Source organism: Zophobas morio, unplaced genomic scaffold (assembly GCF_036711695.1).
Source record: "Zophobas morio isolate AGI-343-1 ecotype UQ-CSIRO unplaced genomic scaffold, CSIRO_AGI_Zmor_V1 ptg000040l, whole genome shotgun sequence".
NCBI lineage: Eukaryota > Metazoa > Arthropoda > Insecta > Coleoptera > Tenebrionidae > Zophobas > Zophobas morio.
Window position 1 is genome coordinate 4,593,942 of NW_026972145.1, and position 18,828 is coordinate 4,612,769.

Genomic DNA, 18,828 nt, shown 5'->3' on the forward strand with positions numbered 1-18,828 from the left:
GTTTAAACTTTGAAATGTCCATTTTTCCATTTTTTAATGAAATTCTAACAAATTTCTAAACGCTAATTTAAGGGCAGAACTGATTTTTTTTAACAAAAGAAATTCATGATGTCGTAGGTCCAAAACACGAAATATAAGTTCTATGATTTGTGGAAAACGAAGACTAGTTTGTAATGTAAACTAAACTAAAGTTAACCTTTCAAGCTAAACAGGGTCACCGGAAATTCCACATCTCAAGACATGGATTTAAATTTTTGAAAATAAAAATGCTGAGTCAGCGAAAACCTTAAAAGTACTAAACTCACAACATAACATTTCGAGAATCTTAGAATATTCATGCACTTTTTTAAATTTTATTGTAATGTTGCTCCTACGACCTTGTATTTGGTCAGGAAGTTGGTCAAGCTCACATTGAAGATCAAGCGAATTAACCTTAGTTCCCATCACACCGGAGACGTTTTGCTCCCAACCAGAACCCATAGCAACCACCAAAAATCCTCCAAATTCCCTCCACACAACCAGCTCATTAAACCTGTATCACACCCTCGCATTCCTTTCCTGACTGACGTAAAGGCCACTAACTCGCTCCTTTTCGACAATGCACTTTTACCAAAATAAAGGTCACTTTTTTCGCCACCTCCTCTTTGTCCGCTAGAAACCGCATACCCATACCGGGCTCAGCAGTTTCAATTAGGCGCTCTTTCAACTTTCAAGCGCAAAAAACGATGTGTCATTTGGAATTAACCAACAATTCAAGTCGTGTCTGGCTTTCTCGAACCCCATTGTTTTGTCAGAATTGAATAAAACCCAACGCGATTCAAAAATCCGCCAGCCACGACCGACCGTAAACAATCCTCAAGTAGGCTTATGGGTTAGCGATCTTCACATTTTAATTAATTTACACGTAACGGTACTTCGTGAATAGTAATGGCTTAAGAGTTTTTGTCACCCAGTAGTTTTTTTATTTTACGTAACAAGTGTCCTGGCCATCGAAAGTCGGAAAGAATAGATTTGTTGTTTACTTAACTGATTAGCGGTGCGTTTCATTTTGCTTTCAACACCGTTTTCGCGTTAAAAAACCAAGAAAGTATGAAATTTATGGGGAGAGCGACCTTGGCTTTTGGGGAATTTTGTTCCAGCGGAGCGACAAGGAAACGCGCTGCGGAAACGTAATTAATGATGTGAAAGTTTGGAAATCAATCATGAGACGTTTTTTCATACTTTCAATTAAAAATTTTGTTTATTTCGAGTTTCTATGGGTGGATTTGAACCGCCCACTTGACACGGTTGCCACGTTTGGTTTGTGGGTGTATGGATTTGAAAAATCGCCGGTCATGCCGGAAGGTCACCAGACGCGGAAGACATGGACGATTTCGCCGCAAAGAATCGAAAAAGAAAAGTTTTTTTTGATTTATGGAGGTGGCAAGCCTGGGGGGATTGAAAGCGCGGACAGATGTATGGTTTCAAGGAAATCGAGATTCTTGAGCAGAATTATGGGGATTTTATTAATAATTGGTTGTTGTTTATTGATTAAAGGCGGCACCGTGTGTTTATGGGTTGTTTATGCATATACTGGGTGATGTGAAATTGTGGCCGGCTTGTACTTGACCTCGTTTTGTAACGCCAACATTTCTAAACCTGTTCAAAATGGTAGGAGGCCGAAATTAATTTCTGTAGATCGAAATCTACAAGAAAATTTGTTTAGGTAATTTTCGAAAATGGGTCGAAATTTTCATATTAAAATTTTGAGATTTTGAAAGTTGTCCAAAAATCCGCAAAAAATTCTGGGATATAGATCTCGATATGCTGATTACAAAAATATAACGTGTAACAATTTTCAAAATCATCGATACCAATGGTAAGCGAAACCACTCCGTCCACAACAAACCCACCTCCTCATTACATGCTCCGTTAACTACTGCCTTAACGATCTAATTAAACGCACTTCTCGAACTGCATCCATAATACCGGGAAATTATCACTCGGAAAAATGTACCCAACAAATTTGCGGTTTCCCCATTACACAACAGTTCCCAACATCAACAGCACTCCAACGCCGTCTTTTTGTTCTTCGAAAGTACGCATTAGTTAACGTGAAAGTGCTCTTGAATGCTCGGATATTATGTCGTATTTGAAATACTAATAGCACACATTTACATTGTCGCTCTGTAATTACCAGCACGTGACCTAAAATCACACACTTGACCTTTTTAACAATACCGCAGCCAGCAGTCACACCACTTAAAAGATTTCGCAAAAGTGGCCGGTGTAAACCGGGCCTAGTGCCAAACCTGTCAACCAATTTCTAAAAATCGATTAATTAAGGTGAAATTCGCATCCTTTATTAGTGGTTGCTGGTTGTTATTGGCGATTGGGCAACAACCGGTCGTGCAGGAAACCGTGCGCTATGATTTTTCGGTTGATCGTCCTTTCCAACGTACGTGATGTCGTTTCATAACGCTTTGACAATAGCTCTGAGCCCACGGTTTTCGTTGCAAAAGCCATTGTCTTCGGTAATTGCATTAAATAATAACCGTTGAGAAACCGAAGCTCGGAATTTTTAATTAATTAGAGCGATCCTGAATTTTGGTGTGATTTTTGCCACGATTGTTGCGGAATAGGAATTCTTCAGGTGGTACGTAATGCTGCATCTTCAAGTCTTTATTATTATTTTGGGTGAGGAATCTTGATTTCCTTGAAGAGGTTCGGTTTACCGTTTGTAGTCGGCTGATGACGGTAGAGAAGATATTTTAGTTGGGTGATGATGGTTTTTTTGGTGGAGGTGAAGTCATTATGTGATCACTTAATGAAAGAATGGAGCTGAGAGATAAGAAAAAATTCATTATGCGGATCTGAGGAGTGAAGGTTGTTTGCGTTCGCAATTTTACGTGTTTAACAAAGATAATGGGAATATAATGGGTTTTTTGTGGTGGAAATGTCAAAATATCAAGATAGGTTTAATAAGTTAAGAGATGTGTGATAAAATGACTAAATGATATAATAATTTTGGTATGAAGATTATCGTCGTCGTGGTTTGTAATTATTATTGCCGCTTGCTTTTTGAAAATAATATTCGCAAAAATCACCCAATGATTTTATCTGCGAAAACCTGATTAAGATTTGCATATTAATGGAATAATAAAGTGAACTAACACGGGTTTATAGAACAACAATATGTTAATAACTAATTTTAAATTTATATTATCGAATGTTTACAACAAGAAAACCCTACTACAATTTTAGAACTGCTGCTAAAATTCAAACGACAAAACTAACTTTCTATAACCCCAATCACGCTTTTCTACTTAACGTTTTCTTCGCATCTACCAAGAAAAAATTTAAAATTTTGAAATTACATAATTCTCAACCAAACCACAAATTACAACACACACACCAAAAAACACAAACCGTCTAAAAATGAAAGTCACAATTTCTGACATTCTCACACAAAATCGTGGATCATGATAACATTTAATTTATTTTTAATAGCAACACGCATCGTTCGTAGTCTACCCAGACACCGGATGTTTTTCTAAAGTTCAAGCACAACCGTATAATTTACTTTCATGCTAATTCTTCCAATTAACCATTTTCTCATTCCAAACCACCATTCTTTATTAAAAATCGAAAAATAATGTTGTGCTTGGTACACCGACGCTACACCCCCTCTCCCACTTACCACGGATTAAATCCAAAGCGCTTAAAATCCAAAAAAATCGCACTAAACTACAAATTCACCACCCAGTCACTGTGTTTTTCGAGAAAACGCACCCGCGAAACACCGATTTTCGACGAAACTGGCGTTTTTTTCGCTCAGATGGAACGCTAAACCTCTTTCATGGTACAATTACCATCACCGTCTGAACCCAACAGGTATGTCGAGTTGGCTACAGGTGGAGTGGTGGCGATGGTGGGCCCGACTATGAATTTGTGTTGGAAGGTCAATGCTTTATGGGACTTTTATGATGGTAGTACGAGCTTTGGCGCTCTGGCTGCTGCTTTCATGGGTTATGTTTGAAATAATTGCTCTTGGTTTTGGTCGCAGGTGATGGGTCCTAATTGGTGAGCCCGCAATTAGCAGCCTGGTGGAAATGATTTGCGGCGGTTTCGTGGTTTCGGTAATTAGAAGACGGTTACTGGGTGCTCCCGGCGAAATTTTGGTTTTGGGGACGAGGTGCTTGAACTAGGAGTAATTTAGGCCAGTAAATGTGCGACGACGTGTATAGTTGGTTGCCTACTCAACTTATTTTTTACCACGATTTATAACAGTTGACGTAGTTTTTAATTCTAAACATCAAATTATAATAATAATTAAAAATCAAGTACGCAGTTTGAGTCATTTGAAGGTAAGTAAGGAGACTTTTTTGGTTTTTTGAGTCGTTTGTTTGTTGGTTGGTTTGTGTGGTTGGCAGCTGTGCGTTACGTCAATGACGTCACTACCAGTTCGTCACTCCACTTTTGTGTTTTGGTGATGTGTGATTTTAGTTAAGTTTTTTAATTTAATTAAGCAAAGTAAGTCGTTGGCGTGCCCCCACGCGCCCCCTTTAGCTTTCTGGCTTCTTATCGTGCTTCCCCCCACAGGCGTCAATTGAGGTTATGTATCCCCCTCGCACTTTTAATATAACAATTCCAGGGCCGAATTGGCAGCGACCGCCGGCTGATTTCTAATTTTACTAGATGCATCGTTGGCCGAAAATCTATTTTAGTAAACGTACTTTTTTGTAGCCTCAAAACTGACCATATGATACCGGATGGCAGGGAAAAAAAACCGGTCGAAAGCGGCGCAGAATTCGGTTTCTGCGGGCAGTAAGGGTGTCAATGTGCCGACTAACTCGATTAAGAAAGACGCCGACGAGTTGCTGGCTATGACCAAGGAGCAACTCAAGATTGAGTGCCGAAAAAGGGGACAAAAGACTAGCGGGAATAAAGCGGAGCTGGTATGGGATCGTAGTGAATGGGAAGCAGGCAAAATGGAGCAAGTTGTGTGTGTCGGGATACACGCTGTCGATTTTGCCCCGTCTTCCTGCTGTGTAGACGCTTCTCCGTTTTTGTTGCTTAGTTTGTCATTGGATGTGAAAGGTCGATGATAGCGATAAGCGATGGACGCCTGCATCATTACCGTCGAGAGTGGCGAAGTCGACGATGTCGCTTGTTTTTTTGCGTTGCAGTTACCTTTTTGTGTTTGTTTTTTGCTTTTTTGTGGGGTGCTTTCGTCGGCTTTCATGTGCTTTCTTTTTAGCTACAAAGACTAGGGTACAAAATGACCTCGAAACGAAAGAACAATTCCACGAACGGAACTGCGGTGACCCCCGAGGAGACGTCGTCGGGTGATTTTAGTGATACGGAGAGGACGCGGAAGGAAACTGAAAGGAAAGAGAGAGAAAGTCTGGTGTTGTGGAAGAGACCCATAACGACGATAGAATATTCAACGAAGGAGGTGTTTGTGCTCTTAACGACGTATGGGAAAAGGTGAGTTTTGTTTTATGACGTGGGAGAAGAAGCAATCAATATGTAGCGGTATGGAGACCGTTATTTAGTAAATGGGCAAACAAATATAATTTCTATTAGAGATAATTGAGACTAAAAGTTTAAGCAGTTGTTTGTTCAAGTTGGTTACATTGACCCAACTACTTCCCTAATAATTAAGAGTGCGAGAGAGACGGGTATGTGTTTTGGTCGCGTGATAACAATGTTCTGATTTGGTTGAGTAGGAGTAATCAGGAATTAATTTTAGTGACCTTCACAATGATTATTAGATTTGTGAGTGTAGTTTTCACTGAACACTCGAGTTTTTTTCTCGAGTGACGTCTCGGCCTAATAACTCATGTTAATGGAAATAGACACATTATTCATGTCAATGTATAGTGAATTACCTTTGTATTGATTTTTTTATTATACAGTAGCAACAGCTTTTACAACTAATGTAACTTTGTGGAGATAGTTTTAAAATTCTGTATTTTAAATGTAATATTGTAATTAAGGGAAAAAGTTATTCTAAATTTAGCACAGATGTTGCGTCACAAATTTAATTATTTAAAAATGTTTTGTTTGTCCGTTTCAAAAATTTGATGACGTCATCACAAAACTTTACATCATTTAATTCGTCGCTCAAACACACTATAAATTGTGAACGTATTAAAAGATAATTCGAAAAGAATTTTAAATATGTCGCATAATGTTTATAAATATATATCAAAGATAACGAAAAAAAAAAAATGTTTTGGTATCTTTGATAATTGCGTAATGACGTTTTTAACCCACGCGTGACGTAAAAGAACCGGCGATGTTTTATGTAAAACCAATTTAAAGATTTTTACGAGTGTCGATAACAGTATTAATTAAATATGTGTGGAGCTGAATATTGTTCACATTTATTGGTGCAGAAAAAATCACCCATTTGATGCCATTAAAACTTTCTTTCTTTTTTTAGGATCTTAGAACATAAGAAAATCGTTTTATTACTAACAATCTCATTTCTGTTATCGTACCTGTTGGTAAAAACTGCCGGCCCTCACCAATCCTACATTGACGTTCTAACCAAGAAACTTCTGTGGTGTTCATACTGGATAGGATTAGGTATTTTTCCGCCAACCCAAAAACAAAAAATACCCGAGTTGTTCCAGGCATATTATCCTCAGTAGGCCTAGGAACCGGACTTCACACATTCATATTATATCTAGGACCTCATATAGCTGCCGTAACTCTGGCCGCTTACGAATGCGAATCGTTAAATTTCCCGGAGCCCCCATATCCCGACGAAATTATCTGTCCGGACGAACGTAACCCGTTGGCTGTGTCTATTTTAACAATAATGTCAAAAGTGAGGTTAGAGGCGATGTGCTGGGGCGCCGGAACCGCTCTAGGGGAACTGCCGCCGTACTTCATGGCCAGAGCGGCGAGGCTTTCCGGGTACGACGCTCCCTCGTGTGTTGAATTTTCCACCACGTTAGTATTTTCCAGGATCGACCCCGACGACGACGACGACGACTTGAAAGAGTTCGAGGAGCTGAAGCGCAAACAAAGCAACAAAAAGGATCTCACCCTCATCGAGCGGGGCAAACTCTTCGTCGAAGAGCTGGTGCAGCGGGTCGGTTTCTTGGGGATCCTCGGCTGCGCTAGCGTTAGTACTTCGAAACCAAAAGTAATAAATAATTGAGTTGGATTTGTAGATTCCAAATCCGTTGTTTGATTTGGCTGGCATCACCTGCGGCCACTTCCTGGTGCCGTTCTGGACCTTCTTTGGAGCTACTTTAATCGGGAAGGCCGTCATCAAGATGCACATCCAGAAGCTGTTCGTTATAATCGCCTTTAATGAAACTCTGATCGTGACGGCGCTGCAGTGGCTTAAGTACGTGCCGGTGGTGGGGGAAAAACTGCAAGTACCTTTCAAGGCGTTCTTGGACGGGCAGAAGGCCAAGTTACACAAAGGGGGCGCGCCGGGGGGAGACAGCGGGAATATTTTAGGCTCGATTTTCGAGAAGTTCGTCGTGGCGATGATTTTGTACTTTGTGGTGTCGATAGTTAATTCGTTTGCTCAGAGTTACCACAAGAGGATACACAAGAAGAAGAGTAAGGTCGCCAAGGACTAGAGGGCGGTTGGGATTTGCCTTGATTACTACATTAGTTCAATTTTTCACACTTATTTATATTTCTCTTTTTGTTATTTAATTTTTTGGGAGGTTGTTTTTTGTTGAACCATTCCGATGTGCGTACTTGTAAGCGAGTATTTGATATTGTGTAAGTATTTACGTTCCAATTTATCACCATTAGTCAATTTTAGCGTGGTTGAAGCTTGCCTTCAATGTGTGATTTAGTTTTGTTTTCAAAAAAAATAAAAAAAAAGGTATTTATAGAGCGGATTGATGTCATGTGCGTCCACCAAGGGCGATTTTTATTTATAACAGTAACACTATTTTAGTAGAGCGGACAAGGGATCGTCGTCGGGTTGGGTGTTCTCCAGCTTCTTCACAGAAGAGACTTTCGGCACTTTTTTCTCTTTGGCTATTCGACTTTCGGTTTCTGTAAACAAAACGACAAAATCAGAGTGGAGAGTCGGAGTTGACTTACTCGTAACGCTCGCACTACTGAAACTCTTGAAAATATCGTCGTCGTCGTCGTCTTCGTTGTCGTCAAACAGCGACTTCTTCGTTTTTGCTTGAGAAATAGGTTTCTTGACTGAAAATAAATCGTCGTCGTCGTCTTCCTCATCAAAAATGTTGGTTTTCGACGAGTCCGCTTTCACCGGTTTGGGCACTTTCTCCGGCGTGTCGAACAAACTATCCGCACGTTTCGACGTTTCAAAGAAATCTTCAGTCTTCACTTCGTCAAACAACGAACTTTTAACCTCCAAGTGACTGTTTTTTGTGTCACTTGGTGGTTTATCTTCAATTTTTGGCTGTGGAATGTGTTCGTCGAACAAAGAACTTTGTTTAGTTTTAGCGTCCAGACTACTTTGTAGTTGTTCTAGGAAGTTATTTGGTTGTTTGTCTTCGGTTTCTGGTTTTGGAATATTTTTGGCGACTTCTTGCTCGTCGTCTAGCTTAAAGTCGCTCGATGACTTCTCCAGAGCGGCTTTGCGCCCCCTCCGCGTCGACGGGCGCCTATTTAGGGGCACCCTGGCCCTATCCTGAAACACCCAGTTACACAAAACTCTTAAATTGAATCAAATTACTTTGGTAACGCTCTGAAGAACTTCGACTTTATCTGCGTCGTCGAACGACGCAGGCGCGACTTTCCGCGGTGACGTCACAGCTACCCTGGTGGACGTTGGGGTTACGTCATCCTCCGACGTGCGAACTTCCTTGTCGGATTTTTTTTCAGGCCGCTTTGGAGGGACAAATCCGGGCATTAAAGCACCAACGTTGATGTTGAGGTTATGTTTTAATTTACCCGGTTTTTTCAGGCCCCTTTAAAACACTTTTTTAATTGTATATTAGGCAAAAATGCGTTCTTACGGTTCAAAGTCCAGTGCTGGTGGCTCCTCGCTGAACAAATTCGTCTTCGGCGTTGGTGTTTCGAAGTCCTGGGTGAAATCTTCAGGTTCGGATAAGTTGTCGGATTTTGTGTCCCAATCGTCGTCGGGGGGCGGGCTGGGGTCGAATAAAGGTAAGTTCGGTCTGAAGTCGGTCTTTGGTGGAAGTTCGCCGAATAAGTCGTCGGGCTCCGGGGGCGGCGAATCGAAAAGTGACAATTTTGGCTTGTTGTCGAATTTGAGGTTAGGTTTGAAGAAGTCGGTTTCGTCAACAACTTTATCACCGTCTGTAACTTCTTGTAAGTTGTTGCTAAACAGACGTGGTGGATCAGCAGAGTTTGTATTATCTGTATTGTCTACATTGATGGAGTTTTTGTCATCCGGAATCACCACATCGTCGAACAAACTCCCAGACAATTTCGGCTTCTCTTCGGGTTTGGAAGAGAACAAATCGTCTCCGGGAATGTCGTCGAATAAACAAGAAGTAAAACTCTTCTTTGTGTTGGAGGAGAAGAGATCGTCTTTGAATAGGTCGTCGTCGTCGTCAAACAAACTTATTTTTTTCTCTGGTTGTACTTGTGGATTTTCTTTTGGTGTTTCGTTGTCGGCAAATAATTTCACAGGACTTGGTTTCTCGGGTTTTTCGTCATCATTGAACAAATTGTTGGTTTCTTCGTCGCTGTCAAACAAATTCACTTTTCGTCTGGAATTTTCTTCCGTCTTTACGGTCTTTGACGAACCCCCGAGCGAATCGTCGTCGAACAAATTAACTTTTTTCGACGTTGTCTCTGCGTGTTCTTTTTCTGCTTCTTCATCGTCGTCAGAACTCTGCTGCCTTCTTAGTAACTTTTTATCGAAAAGGTTGCCACCTCCAAAAATTGACACCCCACCTACAGGTTTCTACAAGAAAATGTAACATTTTTTAATTGGAAAAAAAAGTTTTAATGTACCTTTTTCTCGTCTAAAGCCGGAGGTTCTTCGCTAAAAAGTGGCTGCTTTTCTGGTTTTGTCTTTGAGAAAATGTCTTCGTCGCTTTCTTCGTCAAACAGGCCTTTGCTTTTTGACAATTTAGGACTTTCATTTGGCGGTTTTGTGATGGAGATGTCGTCATCGTCGTCGTCGTCGAACAACCCTCTGCCCCGAGAAAAAGGTCCTTTGGGCTCGTCCAGGGGCGGCGGTTCGTCGAAAAATATGTCGCCTTCAACCACAAACCTGATTTTTGTCACACAAAATTTCAAAAATATTACCATAATTTGTCGTTTGGTTTTGTATTGGCCTCCTGTTCACCTCCGGTTCCTCAAACTCCTGACTCACCACGTGCCCCAATTTCGCCGCCAACTGTTCAGCGAAGCTCTTATTCGAAACGGGCGCCTGCACCGAGTTCTCGCTATCGCTCGAGTTGAAAAAGTCCTTATGCTTGGGCTCGATTTTTTGCGAAAAATCTAACTCGGAACTCGTGTCAGACGTGCCTTTGATCTGAAAAAAGAACCAAACATTCCCCATTTCACCACTAAGACAACTATTACAGAAATGAAAGAAAGAATTAACAGACCACATAATACTATGATAATGTAATGGGAAAAGTTGAGTGGAAGTCGCGCGCTATGAAATGTAACTGTTACCTGTGACCTATCTTGGATAATTGGCAAGTCTGATTCGGAGTCGCTTTCACTGAACTTGTCTGAGACTTTCTCGGTTTCGCTGTCGCTCGACGAGTCCTCGAGCCCCACGTGCCAGTTTTTGTGCCAGTCGGCGGAGCCGATGACGTAGGGCAGGGGGCGCTGGATGTACAAGTCTTTGGGTCGCAAAACGTAGCTGAAAAGTGAGGTTAAGTATCAAAATTGGTTTGAGAGTGAAAAGTACTTTGGTAGATCGATGTCGTCGTCTTCGCTGTCGCTCACTGAAACTTCGACTTTGTCGAAATATTCGTCCAGGACTTCTAATCCTTTTAGAGCGGCGAGGCGGATGTCTTCAGTGTGGTCATTCTTTTCCTCCACTTTTGTTTTGTTTTCCACGTCGGGTTGAGGCAAGGATTCGTCGTCCTCGTAAACGCGACTTTCGATGAATTGGGTGTTACGCAAGCTCTGGAACTCGTTTTGGGCTATATTTAACTGTAGGCTCGTTTGGTCCAGAGTGTTGGTTAAGTTTTGTAAATTACCGTTGATTTCGGTCGTGCGGGTTAGTAAATTCTGGAAGTCGAATTTTATTACGAATTTTGACATTGGGGGTGGATTTTACGTCGGCGAAAGCCTTGAGGGTGTTGAGGAGGGCTACGTCGCCGGCGATGCTCCAGTTGTCTGAATTTTCGATTATTTCGTCCATGGACCATGGGCGGTCCCATGGTTTGTTCGTAGACATTATTTTACGTTTTCGAGCTTTCTTCGATATTTGTTTTGTTGTGTTGGAAAGTCAAAAACAGCTGATTTTGTTTTGACAGGTGACAAGGAGGGTTATTTTTACATGTAACTGTTGGCGGCCCTGTGTCACTAGGTTCATTGTTTATTATTTTAAGAAAATGTCGTTGAACTCAGTCCGCAAATAATGATTTTATGATGATTTAATCCCGCTTTTAGTTCGTACACTACGATAAAACGTCCGCAGTATTATTTCGGTTTATTTTCATACATAACCTCAACTCAAAATGGCAGACCGCTTGACTCAACTACAAGACTGCATAAACCAGGTGAGCTTCAGCCCCCATGTTGTAGTTCTGTTTGTGATAATTGTTGTTGTAGCAAGCCGAGCACTTTTGCAACAGCATCGGAATCCTGCAACAGTTCGCCCCTCCGAGCAAATTCCCCAGTTTCGACCGAAGCGGTTCGCAAACCCCCCAGCAACAAAACCAAGAAGACTACGTCCAGCTCTTCACCACTCTGATCGCCCGCTGCGCCAAAGATATCGACACCTTGATCGAGTCACTGCCAAGCGAAGAAAGTTCCACGGAATTGCAATTTCAAAGCCTTCGAATACTTGAAGCCGAAAACCAAGAAGCCGCCGAACGCCTTGAAGCTATCGTCCGCAAGGGGCAGGACCTGCTCGAGCAGGTTCAGGCGGCCCTGAGTGACATAGCGCAGTCGCAACTAGATATGCAACATTTGACGAAAATGACGACAAAGGAGTAGGGTTTTTGTACTTAATAAAATGAAATAAAGTTTTTGAAAGACGAGCTGTTAATGAATTTATTTGTGTTTGTGATGAAAAACAAGCACAAATAACCAAGTACTATTTACAGAAACATATATACAAATAAAAAAGATAATTTAAAATATATATAGCAACTAACTCGGTTTTAAAGTCTGTTCCCCCCTTTTAGTTTAGAGTTCCTCTACACGTCGCCGCACCACAAAGACAAGGAATCTTCTCGTCCTCGATCGGAAACTTGTAATCGTACGTTATCTCCTCGTTCACTCCTATACTCTGCTTCGAATAAATCACAATCTTCTTCTGCGACTCTATCGTGATGACTTTCGCGTAGCAATTCGGCTATAAAATAAAAATTAAAACGTGTCGTCGGAGTATGAAGATCACTTACGTTACAACTGTGATTTATAAACCTGGCCAAATTCCCGCACTTCGTCGCGTCGATGATGTTCTCCAGGTCGATTCTGAACAAGTACGAACTCCCGATTCCCGTCGCTTCGTATTTCCTCTCCCTCAGATCAGCAACGCTGTGTCGTACCATCTGACCCACGTACTCGATCACCATCTCATCAGCCGCGATGGGCTCCATCGCGAACAAGCCCCAGTCGTGGATGGCCGACTTGGCGAACTTCAAATGCTTTTTCCTGAATTTGAGCTGGTTGAACTTGAGGAGATCCGAGTCCGTGTCGCCCCCGAAGGCCGTGAGGAGCCTCCTCTGGTTCGACCGCGCCTCCCTCGACAAACCTACAACCAGAAAACGCGTTAGCCAAGGTCACCGGGGGCGTGGTGTTCTCACCTTGCATCTTCGTGACCGGCACGTTGGGCGAAACGATGGCGTTCGACTTGGCGTGGTGGTACTTGTACTTGGCCTTTTCGTGCGCTTCGATCTTGTAGTAGCCCTCCGTCCGAGCGCACCCGCTCGCGTGCACCTTCAAGTCGTCCTTTTTCCGCCTCTTCGGTGGACTGGAGTAGAGATCCGTGACGCAATGATCCACCCAATGGGTGTCGTTCAACCAGTAGCCCATCGTGTCGTCGGCCAGCATAAACTCGTAGCTCTGCTTCATGTACTGGATGTCCTCGTGGTCTATCCCTTTGGTGAGGAACTCGTACAAAATCCCCATCTGACTCATCACGTCGCGCTCTTTGTGCTTGACCGTGTGGATGGTGTACGGCGCTTCGGGTTTGTAGCGGTCGTAAGCGTCGCGGTAGTTCATGGTGTTCTGGAGCTCTTGGAGTTTCTTGTGGTCTTTGCGTTTACGTGGTCGCGGAGGTTTTTCTTTGACGATGGGTTGCTCCTATACAACACAGTTAGATTGTCGTTGATCGTTAGGTGTGACTTACCTTCTCCTTGGTGGTGGTGTAGCCGTGGTCGTGCACCAGGTTCTCCTGGGTCGCCTCTGCTGACACCTCCACCGGTTGCATGCAGTACGAATGCTCCAACGTGACCTGCGAACTCGGGCTGCTGCCGCCGGCAGACGACTCCGACACCCTCTTCGCCGCCTTCTCCGCCTCCAAGACCCCGTTGATCTCCTCCTTGACTTCCTCCTTCTTCTTTCTTCGGGCCTCTAGGTTCTCGTCGTCGCTGCTGCTTTGCGCGAGCGCCTCGTCCGCTTCGGAGACCGTCGTCGCGTCTTCAGGAGGCTCCGGATTTCTGACCTGCCTCAACAGCTCCTCCCTCTCGTTCTCCAACATCTCCAACGACTTATCCTCGAGTCGCTCGATCACCTCACCTTCCTCTTCCTCGTCGTCTTTCATCTCCACGTCGTCGATCTTGGGCGTCGGAGGCTTGAAAACTTATCGTTAAACCCGACTTTTACCCACTTTGTTATTACCTTTTTGTCCACTATGTGCACTCCGGGCGTCGTCTCCTCCTCCCTCTGTTGTCGTTCCTTCTCGATCTGCTCCATCCACTCGGTGTTGCGCCTGCGGCGCTCCAAGAACTCCATCTCCCCGTCGCTGAGGTCGCTGTCGCTCTTGTAGATCTTCGAGTACCGATTCGGCTTCGTCGATTCCGGTTTCTTCACCTCCACCTCTTCGACTTCCATCAATTCGGGCGTTTTTTCCTTCTTCACGATCTCGACTTTCGCCTCGACTTCGCTTTCCGAGTCCGACGAACTCTCATCCGAACTAGAACTCTCGCTCTCGGAACTCAAGCTCGAGCTCTCTGAGCTACTCGTCGACGTGGAGTGCTTCCGGATCCGTCGTAACGGCCTCGACGGGACTTCGGTGTCCGAATCGTGGACGATCTCATCATTATCGCTCAACTTCCTCGAATCCTCGTCTTCTCGAATCGGAGAAGGAATCTTCTTTCGTCTGAAACTCGGCATCTTCGGGAGCGACGCCTTCAAGCCTAAACCGAAGCCGACGTTGTCCAGGTTTATATTCGAGTAGAGATTCTCTCTGTTGGCTTCCAGAAGAACGTTGATGTTATCCCTACTCTGAATAGGTTTCTCGACCACCTCTTCCTTGTTCTTGTTCTCTTTACTGCTCTCTTCCTCCCACCACGCTTCGAACTTCTTGAACGCCGTATTCTCGACCATCTTCTTGTTGAAGTCCTTTTTTAGGATGGCTTTGAGTTCTTGCGTTATTTGTTGGATCACCGCGTTGATGGTCGGAGAGTGCGGATCGTCTTTGAAACTGTCGGAGCGTTTGGGGGTGATTTGGTAGCTCATGTAGTTCTGGATTGGGTGCATGGAAGGATAAGGAGTGTAGGAAGAAGCGGCGGTCAAGTACATCTGGTGGGTGTAGGGGTACGACTGCCTCCAGTCGTGCTGACTGTACGGGTACGAATAGGGCATTCCGGGATACCCCGGGTACTGCTGGTACGGGTAAGCCCCGCTTATCGGCATCACCAATTTCGACTCCTCGATCTTCTGCTCGGTGTCACTAAGCGGCGACAGACTCATCCGGTCGTCGTCTTTGTCGTTCTTCACACTTTTCCGATCGATAGGACTGTAGTTGTCCCCGGTGAGGAGTTCGTCTTCGCTGGAGGAGATGTCGCTGCCGATCTTCGCCATGTCGATTTGTTTGAGGAGCGCGGTGGTCTCAAGGGCCTCCTTTTGCCGAGCCACCACTTCCTACAACCACGGAAAAAAATAATTAAAAAGTCATCCCACCGACTGCGCCATTTTCACAACACAACGATGTACAGTGAAACTTTTTCGTACCTGCTCCAGCGCCATCCTGTGACACTCCAGATAAATCTCTTTGGACAAAAAGGGCGACGGAGGCACCGACAGCGGGGCATTGTCGTCGTTTTTCACAGAACTTGAATCGAAATCTGGAGCTGGCGGATTAATCGGCATATCACTAAGCGAAATACTCGACCGGTCTACAAACAATACAAAATAAATAGGAGGTAACCAAAAACGATGCGAGAAAACGTGCAGAACCCTACGTACGTACTCGAAAAGGGGGCGGAAGCAAACGCACAAAATACAACGCACACCAATAAAATGATCGCCTCGGTCCGGTTGCGTCGGACCGAAGCGACCACCACCAGAACAATATTTACCGTCGTCGCTGTCGATGGACGTCGGTATCGGCACGGACTTGGGCATCCGGTCGAACGACGACTTTGATTCGTCGTCCGAGTCCCCGCCCAGCAGCAAAAAGGGCGGGGCTTTCTCGCCCGTGCCGCGTCCCTTCAGCAAGAGAGCGATCCGCGTGTCCAAATCCAGCGTCTTCCCGTCCTCCTCCTCCTTCTCTTTTTCCTTCTTGGTTTTCGTGGTGGGGGGCGCCACCACGGCGTTGTTCCGCTTCTTCTCCTTTTTCTCCTCTTTGTGCTCCTTGGGGGCGTGCTCCTTTTCGGGCCACTTGGGCGGGACCGGCGTCCGGTCCCACATCTCCGACGGCCACTGGGGCGTGGCCATCGGCCACACGGCCGCCGGCGTGCAGTGGTACGTGGGCGTGGCGTACGGGTACTGGTGCGCTAGCTGGATGTTGTGGGCGTAGTCGTACGCCAGAGGCGTGGTCCCCGCAGACCCGTAATTCGCCGAAAACTCGCTCGACGCCGTACCGTAGCCCATGTCCGAGCTGCTAGGCGTGGCGTAGTCGTTCCGGTACGCCCTATACCTTTCCCGCTCCCGCTCCCTTTCCCTCTCTCGTTCTCGCTCACGCTCCCGCTCCCTCTCCCTCTCCCTCTCCCTGTCCTTCTTCTTGATCTCTTCGTGCAAGTCCTTCTCCTTCTCCTCCTTCTTCTTCGCCTCTTCGTCGACTTTCGGCTTTTCGGGTTCGGCTTTCGGGGTGTTTTCGATCACGAGCGGTGGCCGCTTTTCTACTGTACAATCTTCGAATTTCTTTTTACACTTTTCGCCGAACGGGTCTAGGAAGACTTCTAGGATCTGGCCCATGACGCTGGTGTCGTTGAGCTTTTCCACGCACAGCTTGGCGGCGGCGACGCTCTCGAACACGACGCGCCCGATGCCGAGGTGCTTGTTGGTCTGGGGGTGGTAGTAGATGAAGAGCTCTTCGACGACGCCGAACTTCTGGACCATATCTTTCAGGAACTGTTTGTCAATGTTGTCGTTCAAGTGAAAAATCGTCACTTCGATGGAGGGAGGTTCGCCGACGTAGTTTGTGTCGATTTTGAACCTAAAGAAAGGCACTCTCTTATTCGACTCGATTGTGCTGCCGCTCAATTTGTCATTAAACTTGGCTTTTCGCAACAGTAACATGACGTTACATTGCTGCTACATAACCTGATACGAGTTATGTTACGTAGTTACGTCGTAACGTTACTGTTAGTTTTGTGATGATGTAACATTGTTGCGCAACGACTTTTTTCGGCAAAGCTACTTTTCACGATTCAGATAAGGTTGGAAAATGTTTAATCAAGCGATAATGAGTGAGGATTGTATTAAATCAAGGTCAAACGTAACGTAATACTTGTCCGCCACATTAAGGTGATGGACCGTGTGTGGATTCATATCTACAATGAATTAGCACTATTTTTAGCCGCCACGTACTATGTTTTCATTTAAAAGGTTACAATTACGCATTATTATAGCAAAAAGTAACTTAAGGCGCTGGCATTGAGGAAAATTCAAAAGTGAGGTTATGTTCTCCCAACTTTTAATTACCTATATTCTAAAGACAAAAACATTGTAGGGTTTTATTTTACGCTTTCATTGAAAACTTGGCACCAATTCTACTTCACGAACCGAGCGCCAAAGGCACAGAAAGCCAGATAAAAAAAGTGAGGTTATGAGATAACTTCTAGAAGAAAATTGAAATTTCCTTTTCAGAAAACGACCGAACGGGATCCACATTTTCTACTTTCGGTGTATTTAAAGCGGCACTAGCATTTTATTATTATTAGCTTCAACAGGCTAGAAAAGTACTTCACATGGGGGCCCTCTGAGTGACAGCTAAGTGCAACTTTTCTTTCACTAATTACTCCTGTAGGTTATTGTAAAGTGTTAAGGTCGCGTGTGTTCTCCACGATTCGTCATTCTACAAGGCTCATAAACAATCTGTCCTTGATCCTTTACATAAACAAAAATATTTTATTACCATGCGGGGACCGAACAATTGCGCTCTATTATTAATAAATGTAATTAATAATGTCCAATTAACGATATTAGTAGATTCTGCGGCTTTGCATCAAGTAAAGACTTTTGGTCAAAATTAAGCCCCACAAAAAGTGAGGTTATGAGTTCGGCCAATTATGGTTTTTCTTTGGAGCTCTATGGAGTATTTTGAAAACGGTTCCGTTCGACTCAGAATCGTCGCACGATGGACAAAATTGTAAAATTTACAACTCCCATGAACAATTTACATGAAATTTTAAAAGTGGGGTTATGTCACAAACCACAAATTTAATTTTTTTTGTAAAATAGTGCTGAAGCTGAGACACTCTGCAAGCGTGTATTTTTGTTACAAAACGTTAGTTTTTACCCAACTTTCAAACGACTACGTTATTTTTATATTTTCAGATGACTTGGCCACCAATTTTTGAAATTGTTTATTATACCACAAAACGAAGATTGTCAACGCGACTTTCTGGCAGCGCTGTGTCGAAATTACTCACCCTCTCTTTGAAACTGTGAATCTCAACAATAGTTGTGTAAAATTGAGGTTATGTTTAGTCGCATTTAAGTGTCTTTAATAAACATATAGAGATTAAATTGTCGGTTTTCGCAACGAGCAGCTTCCGAACAAACCTGCTCCCCAACAAATGCAAACCTTGGTACAGGCAGGTCGAGCGTTTCCAGCCTGGTCCAGATTCTCGTGAGATGGGATCTGGGGTCACGGGGGACAGGCGGGCGGTACGAGGCGTCGTTGGGCACAACCCCGTCGTACCGATACAGTTTGGCGGCCCCCTTGACCAGAAACGGGTCGACCAGCAACTTGTAGTTTTTGGGTCCCTTGGACGTACCGTGAGTGTGACCGTCGCTCCTGCGTGGCTCCATTGTACCGTTCATTCTACGCAAAAACGTGTTTTTTCGACGTCGTGCCATCGCTACCACTTACCTTAGTTACTATACAAAGAGGTATTGCGGATGGTAAATAATAACAATCACAAATCAGCTCGGATCAAATATAGAGAATGCGTGCATGGTAATGAGCGCTTGTAATGGCGACGGCTATCGGAAAATTATTTTCTCAGCGAGTTGTCATTCACGGGTTTATTATTTCACGGGAAAACACGCGATTTTCACGAATTAACGCACAACGAAACGCACTCAACCTCCTAACCTACCCTCACGTCAAAG

The 18,828-nt window shown here is 44.1% G+C and overlaps 5 protein-coding genes across 8 annotated transcripts in view; 2 read left to right on the forward strand and 3 right to left on the reverse strand.

Moving 5' to 3' along the window:
• The window catches only part of LOC135140582 (uncharacterized), a 44,791-nt gene extending 40,901 nt beyond the window's left edge, over window positions 1-3,890 (reverse strand). Inside the window, exon 1 of the mRNA XM_064071192.1 lies at window positions 3,680-3,890. The gene's annotated coding sequence lies outside the window, so the exon portion shown is untranslated. The remainder of the gene's footprint in view (window positions 1-3,679) is intronic.
• Window positions 3,891-4,402: 512 nt separating this feature from the next.
• Window positions 4,403-7,854, forward strand: LOC135140512 (vacuole membrane protein 1). Of its 2 annotated transcripts, XM_064071096.1 has the most exons (7): window positions 4,406-4,512; window positions 4,726-4,937; window positions 5,240-5,469; window positions 6,431-6,576; window positions 6,624-6,909; window positions 6,961-7,120; window positions 7,170-7,854. In XM_064071096.1, the coding sequence occupies exons 2-7, from the start codon at window positions 4,752-4,754 to the stop codon at window positions 7,587-7,589; spliced, it is 1,428 nt and encodes a 475-aa protein (XP_063927166.1). In that variant the 5' UTR covers window positions 4,406-4,512; window positions 4,726-4,751; the 3' UTR covers window positions 7,590-7,854. The 2 variants fall into 2 exon arrangements, with proteins under 2 accessions (XP_063927167.1, XP_063927166.1); XM_064071097.1 differs by lacking the exon at window positions 4,726-4,937 and having other exon boundaries at window positions 4,403-4,512.
• Window positions 7,845-11,417, reverse strand: LOC135140509 (WASH complex subunit 2-like). The gene is made up of 9 exons (XM_064071089.1): window positions 11,210-11,417; window positions 10,835-11,160; window positions 10,594-10,786; window positions 10,219-10,447; window positions 9,922-10,169; window positions 8,955-9,871; window positions 8,672-8,906; window positions 8,068-8,626; window positions 7,845-8,019 (listed from the first exon to the last, which is right to left on the reverse strand). The coding sequence occupies exons 1-9, from the start codon at window positions 11,327-11,329 to the stop codon at window positions 7,910-7,912; spliced, it is 2,937 nt and encodes a 978-aa protein (XP_063927159.1). The 5' UTR covers window positions 11,330-11,417; the 3' UTR covers window positions 7,845-7,909.
• A 6-nt stretch (window positions 11,418-11,423) lies between these two features.
• Window positions 11,424-12,137, forward strand: LOC135140516 (mediator of RNA polymerase II transcription subunit 21). Its single transcript, XM_064071102.1, has 2 exons — window positions 11,424-11,654; window positions 11,707-12,137. Exons 1-2 carry the CDS (start codon window positions 11,613-11,615, stop codon window positions 12,091-12,093), a joined length of 429 nt encoding a protein of 142 aa, XP_063927172.1. The 5' UTR covers window positions 11,424-11,612; the 3' UTR covers window positions 12,094-12,137.
• Window positions 12,124-18,824, reverse strand: LOC135140505 (histone-lysine N-methyltransferase SETD1). Of its 3 annotated transcripts, XM_064071080.1 has the most exons (9): window positions 18,587-18,824; window positions 18,299-18,538; window positions 15,627-16,705; window positions 15,280-15,443; window positions 13,945-15,189; window positions 13,454-13,897; window positions 12,909-13,407; window positions 12,504-12,856; window positions 12,124-12,454 (listed from the first exon to the last, which is right to left on the reverse strand). In XM_064071080.1, exons 2-9 carry the CDS (start codon window positions 18,535-18,537, stop codon window positions 12,281-12,283), a joined length of 4,197 nt encoding a protein of 1,398 aa, XP_063927150.1. In that variant the 5' UTR covers window position 18,538; window positions 18,587-18,824; the 3' UTR covers window positions 12,124-12,280. The 3 variants fall into 3 exon arrangements, with proteins under 3 accessions (XP_063927150.1, XP_063927151.1, XP_063927149.1); XM_064071081.1 differs by having other exon boundaries at window positions 15,280-15,398; window positions 18,299-18,824; XM_064071079.1 differs by having other exon boundaries at window positions 18,299-18,824.
• Between the last annotated feature and the right edge of the window lie 4 nt (window positions 18,825-18,828).